Source organism: Hemibagrus wyckioides, linkage group LG11, assembly GCF_019097595.1.
Source record: "Hemibagrus wyckioides isolate EC202008001 linkage group LG11, SWU_Hwy_1.0, whole genome shotgun sequence".
NCBI classification, from domain to species: Eukaryota; Metazoa; Chordata; class Actinopteri; order Siluriformes; family Bagridae; genus Hemibagrus; species Hemibagrus wyckioides.
The window spans coordinates 30,637,408-30,653,953 of NC_080720.1; the positions used below are offsets into that span (position 1 = coordinate 30,637,408).

At 42.8% G+C, this 16,546-nt stretch overlaps 2 protein-coding genes across 2 annotated transcripts; one reads left to right on the top strand and one right to left on the bottom strand.

Moving 5' to 3' along the window:
- Positions 1–664: 664 nt before the first annotated feature.
- On the bottom strand, positions 665–7,081 carry LOC131361800 (ankyrin repeat domain-containing protein SOWAHC-like). Its single transcript, XM_058403373.1, has 2 exons — positions 5,021–7,081; positions 665–1,252 (listed from the first exon to the last, which is right to left on the bottom strand). The coding sequence occupies exon 1, from the start codon at positions 6,808–6,810 to the stop codon at positions 5,035–5,037; it is 1,776 nt and encodes a 591-aa protein (XP_058259356.1). The 5' UTR covers positions 6,811–7,081; the 3' UTR covers positions 665–1,252; positions 5,021–5,034.
- A 366-nt stretch (positions 7,082–7,447) lies between these two features.
- Positions 7,448–16,377, top strand: septin10 (septin 10). Its single transcript, XM_058403763.1, has 10 exons — positions 7,448–7,605; positions 10,067–10,181; positions 10,278–10,473; positions 10,873–11,059; positions 13,203–13,364; positions 13,649–13,745; positions 13,823–13,991; positions 14,185–14,317; positions 14,674–14,858; positions 15,670–16,377. Exons 1-10 carry the CDS (start codon positions 7,576–7,578, stop codon positions 15,683–15,685), a joined length of 1,290 nt encoding a protein of 429 aa, XP_058259746.1. The 5' UTR covers positions 7,448–7,575; the 3' UTR covers positions 15,686–16,377.
- The last annotated feature ends 169 nt before the right edge of the window (positions 16,378–16,546 follow it).

Consider the following 16,546-nt stretch of genomic DNA (forward strand, 5'->3'; position numbering starts at 1 on the left):
CAACTCCATATTACATTCATGCGCATGTAAAGGCAGACGTCCCAGTTTTGGTCTGGCTCGCAGTCTGCGCTCTAATTCATCCCAAATGTGTTCTATGGGGTTGAGGTCAGGACTCTGTGCAGGCTAGTCAAGTTCCTCCACAACAAACTCACCCATCTTTATCTTTATAGACCTTGCTTTGTGCACTGGTGCTCATGAAATTGTCCAAAATGTCTTGGTATGCTGAAGCATTCAGAGTTCCTCTCACTGGAACTAAGGGGCTGAGCCTAACCCCTGAAAAACAACTCCTGAATTCCATGATTTGGAGAGCCGTCCCAAAACTTTTGCCTATATAGTGTATGAAGATTTAGGGAAAATGCAGCAGTCATGGCTGCCGATGATATTAGATACAAAGGATGAAATCTCTAATCTATAGAGAATGAAAGTGTATAGAGTCTATAGCCTGAGCTAGAAAGAAATCAGCCTCAAGCCTCGATCATGTCTCGCTTCTTCGTTTCATTATTTATTAATTATTATTAATAATATTTCTTGCTTGCCCCAAGTGCATTAAGACTTCCATTATACTTCCATTTAAAGCAGGATATGGCTTCATTTCCCACTAATTGAAGCCGTGTCGATGTAGGACTCAACCATACAGAACAAATACGCTGAATAAACATGAGGATAAAATACAGTGGAGTATTTCTTTAATGAGTATTTCTTTTTTTTGTCATGATGTGTGATTAAAGAATAATAGCACCATGTCAGTATATATTCAGCACAAAACGTCTATATGAAAGTGCTGGATTAGGGTAAGAGGAAAGGGTGCGACATAAAAATATGACCTAAAAAAAGCAAGTCTATAAACTGTATAAAATCTGTAAGGAAAGATTTCTACACTTATGGGTTAAGAAGAATTAGAAATTCGTTAATACACCGTTTAGAGTTAGCAGCTCTATAGCTTTGTAATGCACAGAAATGAACCAACTTCTGCATGATATTAGGTTTACAACACCAAAAACAGCCATTTAGGACGATTCAGAACAGTCTAAAGAGCTCACAGGGAAAGGTCTTGAAAAATTATATCCGTCAGTGTTTCCAAAGAAACATCACCAGTGTTTGACGTGTCCCAGCTTGAATTGGTACAGATGGATGAATTCGTCGAAAAGGTTGTAATGGAGAGTTCACGTACACACGTGACATGCCGGCTTTTCCGTGGCAGTGTGAAGTCATTTCCACATCCTCAGTGCTAAGAAGTTCTGTGGAAAAGATTCTGAGGGGTGGGGGGTAGGGGGTTAGCTAAAATCTGGCTTGAACATTAGTCCTGTTGCATAACTTTTTCTGGTTTTCTGTCAGCCCACACACACTGTTACAAAGTCCCGGCTGACGTGTACCATAAAAAAAAAAAAAAAAAAGAAGCAGGATGTGAGAAAATAGAACGTTTAAGTGTGCTTTTATCACCCCGTGATGTGAAACATGTGGTAGATAGTGGAGCCTTGCCACCTTTTAGGTCATGTGATAACAAATCCAAGCAGCAGATTATCATGTGTTTAACGAGAAATAACCTCGTCTCTCTCTCTCTCTTTCTCTTTCTCTCTCTCACTCACACACACACATGCACATAAACACAGTTTTAGATCATTAGCAAAGCCTTTGCCACATGACCAAGGACATGAATTACCAATCACACACACACTGATCACACACACACTCATCCACCTATTTTACTATCCTTGTGAGGATCTTACACCTTGATCTAACACTGACCCTAACTCTCTCTCTCTCTCTCTCACACACACACATACCCACACACACAAACACAGTTTCAGGTCAGCAAAGCCTTTACACTCATCCACCTGTTTTATTACACTTGCAAGGACCTTACATTGACATGGAGCCAATGAATTCTGTCCTGCACCTCGATCTAACACTGACCCTAACTCTCTCTCTCTCCCCCTCTCTCTCTCACACACACACACACACAAACACAGTTTCAGGTCAGCAAACATGACCAAGGACATGAATTAACAAACACACTCACACTCATCCACCTATTTTACTATACTTGTGAGGACCTTGCACTGACATGGAACCAATTAATTAATCCTACACCTCCATCTAACACTGACCCTAACTCTCTCTCTCTCTCTCTCTCTCTCACACACACACACACACACACACACAAACACAGTTTCAGGTCAGCAAAGCCTTGACAGCGATGCATCCTCGCCAATATATTAAACACAACAAACACACACACACACACACACACAGACACTCAGAAATAAATAAGGCAGATTTCTAAATTTACTTTACATATCCAGTTTGGAAGCAGGACAATCAGTACACAGGGTTGTTTCTGATAACAACACCAGACTTTTGTACCCTAACCTTCAGCAGCACACAAACAAACCCGAGCAAAGAGAAAGAGAGGATTTCGAGCCAACTTTAAAAAGAACACACTCCCGATCTCTCTCTCTCTGTCTATTATTTCAGTAATGTGTGTGTGTGTGTGTGTGTGTGTGTGATTACTTCACGCTGTCACGCTGAGACGCTTCCCTGAACCGAGAAGCAGAAACACAACAGAAAGCAAAAGAGAAACAAAGTCTGGGGTCAGATGTTGAATTTTGCTTTAAATAAACAACATAACTCCAATTTCAAAAACTATTATTTGACATTTTGGAAATGAAGGATTTGCTCAAAAACTGCTTCAATTTATTTTCAAAACTGGAAATCAATACAGTAAAAATCGAACTAGATTTCTACAGTATTCTGATTTCCAGTCGAATAATTAGAATATCGACAGTGATTAATTATAGATTAATTATTAGAAATTACTTTTCTACAAAAAAATCAGTTTTTGGTATTAAATATTATTATTATTTATATTATCGTTATTTATTTATTTTTTTTTATTTATTTTTTTTTAATCTCCTTTAAGAGATGTGTTTTCCCAAATTCAAAACTAAAATAAAATTAAATAAATTAAAATAAAATAAAATAATAACAAAATAAAATAAATGTATATTATATTAAATTAGATAATATGATATGTAATTATATTAAATTAAAATAATAATAATAAATGTAGAAGAAACGTCTTTAAGTGTCCTGATCATTACGTTGAGCATGGTCAACAGAACTAAAGAATTAATTTCATAATTTTTACAAAAACATTGAGTCTGTTTCCCCACTTCTGCTTTCCTCGTGTTCATTTTCAGTAAACAGATTTACTATTTGATCCTCAATGCAAGGAAACAATCTTCAGTGTAGTAATCACAAGCACACTACAGATAAGCTGAATAGTGATTAAGCTAACACAACAACAACAAAAACAAAAAAGCCTGGTGTATTCCTTTAAGAGATGTGTGTGTGTGTGTGTGTGTGTTGTTCCCCCAAAATCAATGTGGTCAACCTCCTGATCTGGCGAATGTCTTAGTCAGCAGTGTGTGTAGAAGGGAACGTGCTCGAGCTTGCTCACATGGGACCGCAGTGGCGCTAAGATCTTCAGACATGCTCCAACACTTAGCAAGACTTTTCACCACTTTTTCACCTCAGAGGAAATAAAATGTCGGGTTACATAACGATGTGATTATTATAAAGATTAATGCTCTCTTAGTGAAAAAAAAAGTGCAACAAAAGTCACATTCCATGTAAATATAAAGCACTTAATCTGAAAATTGTACTAAGCCGGAAAGATAATAGTGTCAGTGATACAAAGCAGCACTTACAGACCAGGCCTGGTGTTTATGTTTTAGCTTCTCATATACACACTTATTTGCGAATGCTGGTATGAAATCATTCCAGTTTTAACCTGCCTTTTGAACTCGCGCTTTGCACCGGATAAACGTTAGTGAATGAATAAAAATAAAAACAACATGGTCACATTTCATGATGTTTATGGCAGTACAAAGGCTGGGACATTATATTGACTACACAGCGTTGTGTGATTGAAGTTAGTCTATTATTTTTAGGTGAGAATGGATATATAATAGTCTGAGATTAGGCTCAGTAGATTTGGTCGAAGTAATCATTTCCAGAATGGCTGATACCTAAAAACGTTTAAACAAAATAGCATCATATACGGATATCATAAACGTATTCCAAATGTGCGCTTTGTTTCAGCACCATGTATCATCAGCTGCTTTAAAGATTTTAAACCAGTGAGTGTAAAACTTGGCATTCCCTCACTTCGAAAATGATGAAGCAACCAATGTTTAAAGTTATTTATGATTTTTAGATGTGATGTAGACTAATTTCCCTAATTTATTTGTTGCGTGTCAGTGCAAATGATATACCGTTTTTAAACAGTCTAATACACTGATCAGACATACCATTATGACCACCTGTCTAAGATTGGTGTTGGTCCCGCTTTTGCTGTGATGCACTGTGTATTCTGACACCTTTCTATCAGAACCAGCATTAACTTCTTCAGCAATTTGAGCAACAGTAGCTGCTGGATCTGTGGGATCGGATCACACGGGCCAGCCTTCGCTCCTCATGTGCATCAATGAGACTTGACCACCCATGACCCTGTCACCCATTCACCACTGTTCCTTCCTTGGAACACTTTTGTTATATATCCCACCCACTAACAGGTGCCATGATGAGATCATCAGTCTTATTCACTTCACCTGGCACAGCCTGGTCATAATGTTATGCCTGATCAGTGTATCTTTTTATGAACTTTTCCAGCTCTTTCAGCAAACTGCCTAAGAGTTTGAGAATGTGTAGAACTTAAATAAAATAGAATAAATTAAAGGGAGTGTGTAAAAAAGATAAGTGCTGACTTAGACTCAAGAGCTATAACACGTTTTGAATAAAACATTAAATTAACAAATGCTGCAATTAATAAAAACGTAGAGGGATGCAAACTTTTGCACTCATCTGTATCTCAGGTGCTGGTGGTGGAGTCACAGGTGTTTTCTGTGCACTTGGAATGTTCACCTTGTAGTGTGTGTGTGTGTGTGTGTGTGTGTGTGGGTGGGTGTGTGTGTGTGTGTGTGAGCAGCAAGTCTGAGAAGTCTAACATCCACCGTACCCGAATATGCAGAATCATCCAAACAGGTTTGACTTGGGTCTGGTTCTAAATGAACCGGAAGCTTGACCCGTGGCTCCCTCGAGCCGTTCAAAGTGAGAAGTGCTGTGAACGATCGGTGTGATCCCCGCTCGGACCTTGCTCAGTCTGGGCTTCAGCTTGTTAAATGACGACTTTCGTCGAAGTGGCCTGTCCCTCGCGAGCCCCCCGACACAGTCGTCGTCCTCGCTCGCGCTGCGGTTCAGCAGCCTCAGGTTGGCTTGGAGAACTCTGGGTAGCTTCCACCGTGCAGCCTCGTCCCCAAGCGCGAGCTCCTCGCTCTCGGGGTAGCAGGTAGCGTCGGCGCCAGCTATGTCGAGGACGTCTCTCGCGACGTCGCTGCGCAAATACTGGCTCGCCTTCTTGCCGCTGTAATCGCGCGTCTCCACGTCGGCGTCGCACGCGCCCACCAGGAGTTTGATCACCTCGATGTGGTTGTGCATGGCGGCCAGGTGGAGGGGCGTATAGCCGGCGCTCGAGCGCGCGTTCACGTCGAGCGCCACACTACGCTGCCGTGCGAAGTTCACAATTTGCGCGAGCAGCTCGTGCTTGCCCAGTTTGGCGGCCCAGTGAATGCACGTGAAGCCGGTCACGAAGTCCTTCTTGGAAACGAGGCTGGGCTCGCTGTTCAGCAGCCGACGCAGGCTCTCCCATTCACCGTCACAGGCGCACATCATCCACTCGTGCTCCAACGGGTCCAGCGTCACAGCGGCGCTCTCTTCCTCAGCGTGCGCGGAGTTTACCGACGACGAGTCGCCGTCGTTCTTGGCTGCGTGTCGGCTCTGCCTGAGCACCATGCTGCGTCGTACCTGCGGCGAGCTGCTCATCAGGTGCGCGATAAAACTCTTTCGACTCCCTTTGGGCGTGTTGCTCGCAGAGTCCGCCCGTCCCTCAAACGCGCCGCCGTCGCACGAGCCTAGACCGAGCCGCGTTGATCCACTCCCTGCTCCTGCCGTGTCCTCCTCGCGTTCTTTCGGTGCGGACTCGCCTTCTAATATATCTGAGTGACTCTGATCGGCTCTGCCCTCGCTCGGGGCCTCGGTGTGCGTCGGTAGGCATGGAAGATGGATGAGTTTACTTACGTCACTCGGCAGTAGGTGAGACGGTTCAGTCACGGCGATCTCTGGAACACATTCTCCCGTAGTTTTATCTGATATCCCAACCGACCTGATGTGGCTCCCAGCGCCAGTGTTCCCGGCATTCTGATTGCCCATTTCCGTTTTATCCTCAGATCTGTTCGCGGTTGAAGTGAGTGCGCGTGAAGCTGATCCATCCGGACTGGTTTGCGAAATAATCGGAGGTGTGCGCTCACCTGCGCCGGCGCAATCCGAGACAGGCGGTATTTCTTGTTTGGCATCTTTGTTCTCTGACGGGATGGTGGTGCTGAGCGCGTGGCTCCGGCACTCGCCCGGTCTGACAGGCGCGAGGCAGTCGTCCCTGCGGTTGTCATGGGTAACAACAGCGCTAAGGCTCGTTTCCAGGACGGAGGCGCTGTCCGGTCCATGATGGCCATTCTCCCGTTTCACCGACCCTCTGAATCTTTTCCTCAGACAGACGTATTTCTCACCTTTTTCCACTTGCACTACCGCGACGCTGTCGACGTAGCTCTTAAACGCCTCTTTAACAGCGGCTTTCTTCTCGGGGTCAGTGGAAAGGAAGGATCGGAAGTGGTTTATCAAATCCGCGTTCTTCACTCTCCCTCCTTTCTCCGTTAGAAAACATAAAACCGTTTCTTGGGTGCATTCGGTCGCCATCAGATCACACTAAACAACACATCATCGACCATTATTGTTTACCTGCATCTAGCAGGCTATCTGTTATTCCTAGTAAACAAAAGCGCCTCTCTTTACAGATTTAAATAAACAAGTCGATGCTTCCCCCACTTCTGTATCCCCCGTTATTTCGCCTCTTTATCCCGCTGCTAATCCCTAGTATTGCCAGTAAGTGGAGCAACCACGTCTTCATTCATTACTCGCAGCCAAGCAAGCACACGTCCCGCCCTATAATCCCTCCTTACTGAAACTGTGACCGTTTGAACACCATCTTGGATCTCAATATCATGAGCCGTATAACAGTAGACGGCCCCTGCAAGAGCCAAAATGGATGCCAGTTTCTCATTTCCAATACTGTTGCATTTTCCCAGTTTATCTGGTTTAGATCGAACCATTGTAGACGTGGGGGAGATTTCGCGAATAATAACTCGTGATGTGATTTGTTTACAAATGTAAATAAAATACAAAAAATGCTAAACAGTGGTTTATAAAATTCTACGAATTAGTTACGGCTTCATATCAACGACAGGACCTTCTTCGGTAAGGTATTTTTATGCCACCCAGGTAGAGATTTACCCTGTCGTGGACGGGCGTTCCTAAGGGGTGGTACATTCCTGTTGCATTCCAATCGTTTCTCCTCCAAACTTTTTCAATTGGCTTCACCCGCCTCTTTCATGTCGGTACTTTTTCAAATATAACTTATATTTAAAAGGAAATTAAATTATAAGTCTTCATTCAAAATACAACATGGCTTCGTCAGATGTTGCTCGACAAGGGGTGAGATTCTTGTACATTTTCTTTAGCAGCTGTAATGTTGTTTTAGCTAGGTTGGGTTAGCAAGCTAGCAAGTTTAACTAGCAGTGGGATAAATCTCCATAGACTTGATGTTCCCTGATGATAGAAGTGCACTAGATTGGGTCAGAATTAACGCTTTGACGCCTTATGTTCTAAACTACGTGTCCATCAGGGAAATAAAACCCTAACTAAAATACACATTTAAGCCATACAGCAGTCTGTAAAGTGTTAGGAGTTTCATGTAAAGTTATGATCGTGGCTGAGACTTCCATGATTTTCCTCGAATGACGCAGAACAAGACTAAAGTGCTCTTTTATATTCTTACTAAATCATTTTCCTCTAGATTGACTCTCGTTATTCATCTTCTTGATCTGATTAGATCAACTTTCACTTGTAGGTTCACAAGAACCTTTTTTTATTTTCGATGACCCAACCTGTACTAGTTTTACGTCCGTCCAATTAAATCCTCTCTAGACCGTATAAGTCCCGCCCCTGGGGGTCGTGACTTGCTCTGCAGTAGCAGCTTGTCACTGCGCTCTTCCCTTTTCCCAACCATCGCTTGTGGGGAATTAATATATTATTAATGTTTTATTAGAAGCTTATTCGTTTTAAATAGGGCCGGATTTTGGGGTTATGTGCTTCACCAGCTTGTCAGACTAACTGAGAACGTGAATCAGGGTTTTCTTCCTCAGTAAGAGCAATATAATTTCATCACATAGCAACTTCTCCAAGATACTGTCAGATCTGTTCAGGACGATTTGTCATAGATGTGATGTAACAGTTGTGAGTGAATCAGTCGAGCACGTCATCAGAACACGTCATCACACCCACTTCCTGTTTCAAACCACGTCGCTTAACCTTCTAACATTCCTGAATTGACCCCCCAAAGTGCCACCCCATCTGTGGAATGCAGAAATAAACACGTCGTCCTCTCAAACGGTGACGAGCCACAGAGGGCTGTGCTGAGTGTAATGGCATGCTTATCTAAATACTAGAGAATGGGAAGGATTTCTAAATCTAAGCTACGACCTTAAGATCTTTCTTGCCTTAGAGAATTAATATATTTTCCCCCCCTCCCCTCCCCTTGTTCCCACGGGTGCAAACGTTTACATATCTTAAGGAAGAAATGAAAAATGGTGTCTAGGTTTCAGAGAAAGTTAAAAAATAAAGAGCCACAGGCGAGCCTCAATTTTAATGCAAATGAGCTATTATGACATCGTAAAGCAACAAATCCGACTGATTTGACTGAATGATTTTACATGGTTCAAAGTTTCCTCAGTATTCTGCTCACAGCTTTAGACTCTATTTATAGTCTAAAGTGTATCTTCTTCTTTCTGCTTTTCCCTTCAGGGGTGGCCACAGCGAATCATCTCTCTCCACCTATCCCTATCTTCTGCATCCTCAACACTTGCACCCACTTGCTTCATATCCTCATTTATTACATCCATATACCTCCTCTTTGGCCTTCCTCTTTGCCTCCTGCCTGGCAGCTCCATGTCCAACATTCCCCTACTAATATACTCACTCTCTGAACACGTCCAAACCATCTTAATCTGTCCTCCCTAACTTCGTCCCCCAAACGTCCAACATGAGCTGTCCCTCTGATGTACTCGTTCCTAATCCTGTCCAACCGTGTCACTCCCAAAGAGAACTTCGACATCTTCAGCTCTGACTCCTGTCTCTTCCTCAGTGTCACTGCCTCAAAACCATACAGCATGACCACCTCTTGTCAAGTCTAAAGTGTAACAATGGAAGAAAAACTACTCATAGTCTTATACGTGATTTTTCGTTAAAAAACAAAATAAAATCTGGAAAGAATTTAGCAGGCATTGTGGGTAGTGCGGTTTATTTACTTTGCTAATATATCTATAGGAAGTCATGAATGAATTGTTGAATTTAAACAGAAGTGGTGCAGATATCATCATCATCATTACATATTTTCGGCTGCTGTGTTGTGTCAGGTTTATGAAAGACAAACATCTGGATATGAGCAAACATGGTTAAAGTCGCTGCATAAATATGAGACTTGGATAAAAACACATTTCTTCTTTAATATATTTTTTTAAAGACATTTCCTTGCTCTTTCTCAGACAATCCCTTACACACACAGGGAGTGGAAACAAGTTTTTGTTCTCATCACTATTCAAGTTTACTAGAGGAACCGTGTCAGAACTGCGTGACTTAAGGGTGTTGTCTTTATGGACCGTGTCCCAAACACGATCCACAAAACACTGTGGCTAAGCTTTCCAGATCGTGTCTCTATTTTTAGCCATAATTTTGCCTACGTAGCTGTTGCTTTATGCCTTTTTTTATTCTGTTCTTCTTGCTTCCTTTCATCAAGACTAAGGCACTAAAGACGCACCGCGATACAAGTCCTGACATTTCAGCTTTTCTCTGTGTGTTTTTGTCATTAAAGGCTTTAATCTCCTTTTTTTTTAAACAGGAAAGAAATGCCCGGCCCTTGTCGTTGTCTGGTCACGTTGGCTTTGACAGCTTACCAGATCAGCTGGTCAATAAATCCACCAGTCAGGGCTTCTGCTTCAACATCCTCTGCATAGGTGATTATTATTCTGTCCTATTTGCCTTCTTTAAAGGGAAGTGGAGGTATTATTCACACACATAACTTACACACAGACATGTCATTTCGTCCACAGGTGAGACAGGTATAGGGAAGTCCACTTTGATGGACACGCTGTTCAACACCAACTTTGAGAACTTTGAGTCGTCTCACTTTGAGCCACGCGTCAAGCTCCGCGCCCAGACGTACGACCTCCAGGAGAGCAACGTGCGTCTCAAGCTCACCATCGTCAACACGGTGGGGTTCGGAGACCAGATGAACAAACAAGATAGGTGAGTAGGCACGAGCAGGTGGGCGGGGCAGTCAGGAAGATGTTTATACAGACAGGAAGATTGACAGATGTTTAGTTTGGCAGGACACTTTCGTATAGTATGTGAACACCTGAACACAGCACTCCCCCCTTTGCTGTTATTATAAGCTCCAATCTTCTGGGAAGGCTTTCCATTAGATGTTGGATTGTGGATGTGGGGATTTGTGTTCATTCTGCCACAAGAGCATTAGTGAGATCAGACACTGATGTTGGGATGTTGAAGTGGCTCCAAGGTGTTCAGTGGGTCAGAGTCAGGGCTCTGTGCAGGACACTCGAGTTCTCACCTCCATCGAGTGTAGACAGGAACTAATTTTTACATACGCTCAGTCTGCGATTTTTAACAGAAAGATCGCTTTCCCAGCTACCAGCACGTGGTGGATTACATCGACACGCAGTTCGAGTCCTACCTGCAAGAAGAGCTGAAGATCAAGCGCTCACTGCACAACTACCACGACTCGCGCATCCACGCCTGCCTGTACTTCATCGCCCCGTCCGGACACTCGCTGAAATCCCTCGACCTGGTCACCATGAAGAAACTGGACAGCAAGGTTGGTACACAATACCCTTAATTAAACAGATATCCAGAAACATTCTCCATTTTTATGAACACACCTATTTAGCTGTGCCAAAAACATTTGGTGATATTCATTTTTAACAGAATTAAATCTATCATGCAGGACATGTTTTGTTCCCTGTGCTTCTTTCTGTAATTCTGAACTTGTTAATGTTGACATGGAAGTGTAACAGAGGCAAATCATTCTGAAATCATTCTCTTCTGAAAATATTCACCCACACTTAATTAATGCACCGATCAGCCATAACATTATGACCACCTGCGTAACATTGTGTTGGTCCCCCTTTTGCTGCTACAGCAGCCCTGACCCCTCGAGGCATGGACTCCACTAGATCCCTGAAGGTGTGCTGTGGGATCTGGCACCAAGATGTTAGCAACAGATCCTTTGAGTCCTGTAAGTTGCGAGGTGGGGCCTCCATGGATCAGACTTTTTTGTCCAGCAAAACCCACAGATGCTCGATTGGATTGAGATCCGTTTCCATTAAAGTGTGTACATGGTCTGCAACAGTGTTTAGGTAGGTGGTACGTGTCAAAGTAACGTCCACATGGATGGCAGGACCCGAGGTTTCCCAGGAGAACATTGCCCAAAGCTTGACGCCGCCTCCCCCGGCTTGCCGTCTTCCCACAGTGCATCCTGGTGCCATGTGTTCCCCAGGAAAGCGGCCATCCACGTGATGTAAAAGAAAACGTGATTCATCAGACCAGGCCACCTTCTTCCATTGCTTCGTGGTCAAGTTCTGATGCTCACATGCCCATTGTTGGCGCTTTCGGTTGTGCAGTCCTTGTGAATGGTTTCGAATGGATACTCCAAAAACTTAAAACCTAAATGCTGTAATGATTTATTCTCCCACTCCCCAGTGTCTCCTAGATGATTCAAGGATGACTTTGAGTCTCAGGTCTTCTTCTTCTCACGAGTTTTTTCCTCACCACTTATCCTTTGCCTTGCTAATTAAGGATCTAAATCTCCACCCAGATCTAAATTCAGACTCTCTTTGTTATTCTACACTCCATTTTTAGAAGACATCCCTATTTTGTTAGATTTTTATATCCTTGTATCTCCAGCACAAAATGTAAGCAGTTACATCAAGGCGAATTTGTGTAAAAACTGTTCCCCAACTCTAAGAAGTACTTAACAGTGTTACCGAAAATACTTTGTAAGAGTAAAATTCCGTCTCGGCCACTCTGGGAAGTGCCTGTGGCTACATCTGAGGAGGAAAGAACGAGGGAGGACTTCACATTTCTGACATTTTCCCCCTCATCTGTAGGATTTATTCTTCAGCTGTCCTGTATACAGTCTTGTATGAGGCTATTGTGTGTGTGTTTGTGTGAGATTTTAGGACCTCTGGTATATTCTGGGTGTGTGTATATGTGTGTCTGGTTTCATGGCTGGCACTCAGTGGGTGATTCCTCCTCAAAAATGCTGGCAGAAGGACAGAACTAGTGTTTGTGTCATGCTCCACAACTCTCTGAGCCAGGCTCGAGAGGCTTTCTTTTCTTTGGTGTTGTAGAATCTGTGGCTGCATTAAGAAACAGTAATGTTTCATACAAATCAGTCTTCTTTAATTCTTTAATTTGTGCATTTAGATGAATAAAAGTGATTGGTGTGTCAGTGGTTGGTCATCAACATTGCCCTTTAATGCTTTAAGTCCGGAAACACTTTGACTGCCCACAAAATCACTCAACCTTGATCTTATGAAAAGAAAACCCTTCCAAAGAATTAGGATGAAGAGCAATCATGAAAATGAGTCCGTTCTTGTCCAATACTTGGTTACCTTTCCCTTTAAGATGGAAGTGTAACAGAGGCTGAGAAATCATTCTCTTTTGTAAATATTCACCGACACACAAGAAATACACCGATCAGCCATAACATTATGACCACCTGCCTAATATTGTGTATAGGTCCCGCTTTTGCTGCTAAAATAGCCCTGACCCGTCGCGGTATAGACTCCACTAGATCCCTAAAGGTGTGCTGTGGTATCTGGCACCGAGATGTTAGCAGAAGATCCTTTAAGTCCTGTGACATGGGGACTTGTTTGTTTATTGCTTGGTGAGCTTGATTTCAGAGCCAGCCATGACACTACGCCTGATGTCATGCATGCTCCTTGTTTTTTTTAAAGGTGAATATAATCCCCGTCATCGCGAAGGCCGATACCATCTCTAAGAGCGAGCTGCACAAGTTTAAGATTAAGATCATGAGCGAGCTGGTGAGCAACGGAGTGCAGATCTATCAGTTCCCCACCGACGACGAGACCGTGGCCAAGATCAACAGCGCCATGAACGTGAGTACGAATAATGTGTGAGCTTTAATAAAGTGTATTGTGACGCATTAGAACGATGGCAGTCAATAGCGCATTGCGTAATAAAAAAGGATTGAGGATTGTCAACAAAGGTTTTAATGAGAAATCTAAATCGGAGTAGTGTATATACAATACATAAGCATGCAGGAAAATAGGTGAACAGAAATGCTTTTGATTTTTGAAAGTAAAAACTTTTATTATCAGAGCAGAGTAATGTAGTGTATTAGAATGTAAGAATCCTCAACTGGTTTCTATGTCGTTTCCAGGGCCACCTGCCATTTGCAGTGGTGGGAAGCACAGAGGAGGTGAAGATTGGGAATAAGATGGTGAAAGCTCGACAGTACCCCTGGGGTGTGGTGCAAGGTATGCTGTGTGTGTGTGTGTTTCATGCTGGTTGGTTGTTCAGCATAGATTTGCTGCAGCGCACTTGTGTGTTTCAGTGGAGAACGAGAACCACTGTGATTTTGTGAAGCTGCGGGAGATGCTGATCTGCGTGAACATGGAGGACCTGCGAGAGCAAACGCACACACGCCACTACGAGCTCTACAGACGCTGCAAACTGGAGGAGATGGGCTTTAAAGACACGGATGCCGATAGCAAACCAGTCAGGTAGAAACAATAGCCTTTAATGTGTGTGTTCTCCAGGCATGTATCGTGTGTGTGTGTGTGTGTTATTAGCATGTATGTTTGGATTATTTTCCAATAACGCCGTGTCCAGAAGTGTTTCATTCCTCTTTTTACCCCAGGTTGCACTAGTAGAGAGATCAGATCAGATGATGAACGGTAATCTGTGTCTTCTCAGCCTGCAGGAGACGTACGAGGCGAAGCGTCAGGAGTTTCTCTTGGAGCTGCAGAGGAGGGAGGAGGAAATGAGGCAGATGTTTGTCCTGCGTGTCAAAGAGAAAGAGACGGAACTGAAGGAGGCCGAGAGAGAGGTATCCATCCTTATAGTCTGACACACACTGTTAAGGAGAGGAGTACTTAACTACACACACACACATATGGAGCAGATTAAAGGAGTGGTGTAGGGGATTAAGCAGAGTGCTCTCCGTCCATTTTCTCACTAACGTAATAAATGTGGAGTAATAAATAAAGCTCTTCCGTTTCCTTCACACTAATGCAGTCTGAAAGATAAATTTCTTCAATTTGCCCTGATCCCCTTTAAGCATTTTACCACCAGAGGTAATATTCAGGTGCTTTTTTTATGTTGTTATTCCCTGAAAATGGTAACCAAATTCCAAACATGCCATAACGAACGAGATCGTGTGTGTGTGTATGCGCGCGTGTGTAGCTCCAGGGCAAGTTTGAGCAGCTGAAGCGCCTGCACGCTGACGAGAAAAGCAAGCTGGATGAGAAGAGGAAGGCTCTGGAGGATGAGATGAACTCGTTCAGTAAGAAGAAAGCCGCGGCCGAGCTCCTGCAGGGTCAGTCCTTCAGCTCCAACTCCAACCTGAAGAAGGACAAAGACCGCAAGAAGTACGCAACACGCTCACCTAACAATATCAGTAATGCACATTCTGTTATCTGTCCGTTTTATTTATTTATTAGCTAGTAGGGTGCGCAATAACAGGAAATAAACATTTAAGCTTAGACAATATGAGTAGCGTGTTTACATGGAGCTTGATAAAAAGGGGCGGGGTTGATACTAAAAACAAATTTTATATTATCGTAATGAGGGCAAGAAGCCTTTATTATCGCCACACATACATTACAGCACAGTGGAATTCTTTACTTCGCACATCCCAGCTGAGGAAGTTGGGGTCAGAGTGCAGGGGCAGTTATGATACAGCGCCCCTGGGGCAGAGAGGGTTAAGGGCCTTGCTCAACAGTGGAGCTTGGTGGTGCTGGGGTTCAAGTTCCTGATCCTCTGATCAAGTACCCACAGCCTTAACCACTTGAGCCACCACTGCCCATATATAAGATATTAAAGTCATCTAGTTTTCATAATTAGGAAGCTTTGTGTAGTCTCTTGTGTGTCTTTATTTGCTCTGTAGTATAAGAGAAAATGTTAGTCCTTAAAACAACTCATGGATCTCTGTGACAATGAGCCTTGTTTATTAGTCAGATTTTTTTTCCTCCCTCTTCGCTAAAACAAAGCCTCTCTATAGAAATGTAGTGCCAGATGAGCAAACCAAGGGCTGCAGTGTTAATGGCACACTCACTACCCCTTACTATGTAATGAGCAAGAATGTGTGTATAGATAATGGAAGAGCACCATTTCGAGTTAAATTTGCATTGAGAGATGAAGTTACTGTTGTTTCTGACCTGCCGCTGTTTCTCTGTCCAGCTCCGGATTCATGTAAGGAAGCTGCATTTGAAGACTGGATCCATTCCACTCGGTACAGACGTTTCTCCAACCATCCTGAGAAAAAAAATGACTATTATCCAGCTAGTTTTCTATCTCTTTCGTGTTTTTTATTATTCGAGTATATATCAGCAGGACCGCTGTGTGTATCATTTGTATTACAGTCTCTTTTTATATTTTTCCTTCACTCAGTTTTTTTTTTTTAATGTAGGATTTGAGGATGGTCACTAGGGGTCGATGAGACTGTAAGTTTTGTATTTGGGGAGCAAAGTGCCTTTAGAAATCCTGTGCCTTACTGAAGGATCAGCCATCAGCATCAATCAGTTTATTCGGACATCAGGTTAATGCACAGTTGCACGATTTGATATAACTTCAGGAACACTGAACAATACAAGGCGCTCCACAAGTTTAGAATGTGGAGTGGACTCTAACTGCAGTCTGGACCTTTAAATAAATAAATTATAGATACCAAAAAAAAAAAAAAAAACTGATTCTGGATCATCCTAATGATGCAGATATTTGTTTTCTAAATATTTTTGTGACCAAACGATCACAAAAAAGAATACTTCCACTGTTTGCTTTAACACTAAGAACATTTATGTTTTTTTTGTGTGTTTTTTTTAAGTGTATTTATCTAAGCTTTGTATGGGGTAAAAATCATTTAAAGCATGAATAAAGTTTGAATGGAAATATCGTGCTGATATTTTGTTCCGTCTAAATGTCCTGATTACGTTTAATGCTTATTATAGGGTACAGATCTCGTCTCTAAAGCAAACTGAGTGGACTGTGAAAATCAGAGGGTCATTTAATCCACTGCCGATATTATATAGTGGATTAATACCAGCCAGGCATAACATTA

What these genes read in the sequence shown, in the direction of transcription:
- LOC131361800 (XM_058403373.1), bottom strand. Translation starts at nt 6,810, where the DNA reads ATGGCGACCGAATGCACCCAAGAAACGGTTTTATGTTTTCTAACGGAG.
- septin10 (XM_058403763.1), top strand. Translation starts at nt 7,576, where the DNA reads ATGGCTTCGTCAGATGTTGCTCGACAAGGG. An exon ending in CTTCAACATCCTCTGCATAG is followed by an intron (nt 10,182 to 10,277) that starts GTGATTATTATT and finishes TTTCGTCCACAG; the next exon opens with GTGAGACAGGTATAGGGAAG. An exon ending in AGATCAACAGCGCCATGAAC is followed by an intron (nt 13,365 to 13,648) that starts GTGAGTACGAAT and finishes TGTCGTTTCCAG; the next exon opens with GGCCACCTGCCATTTGCAGT.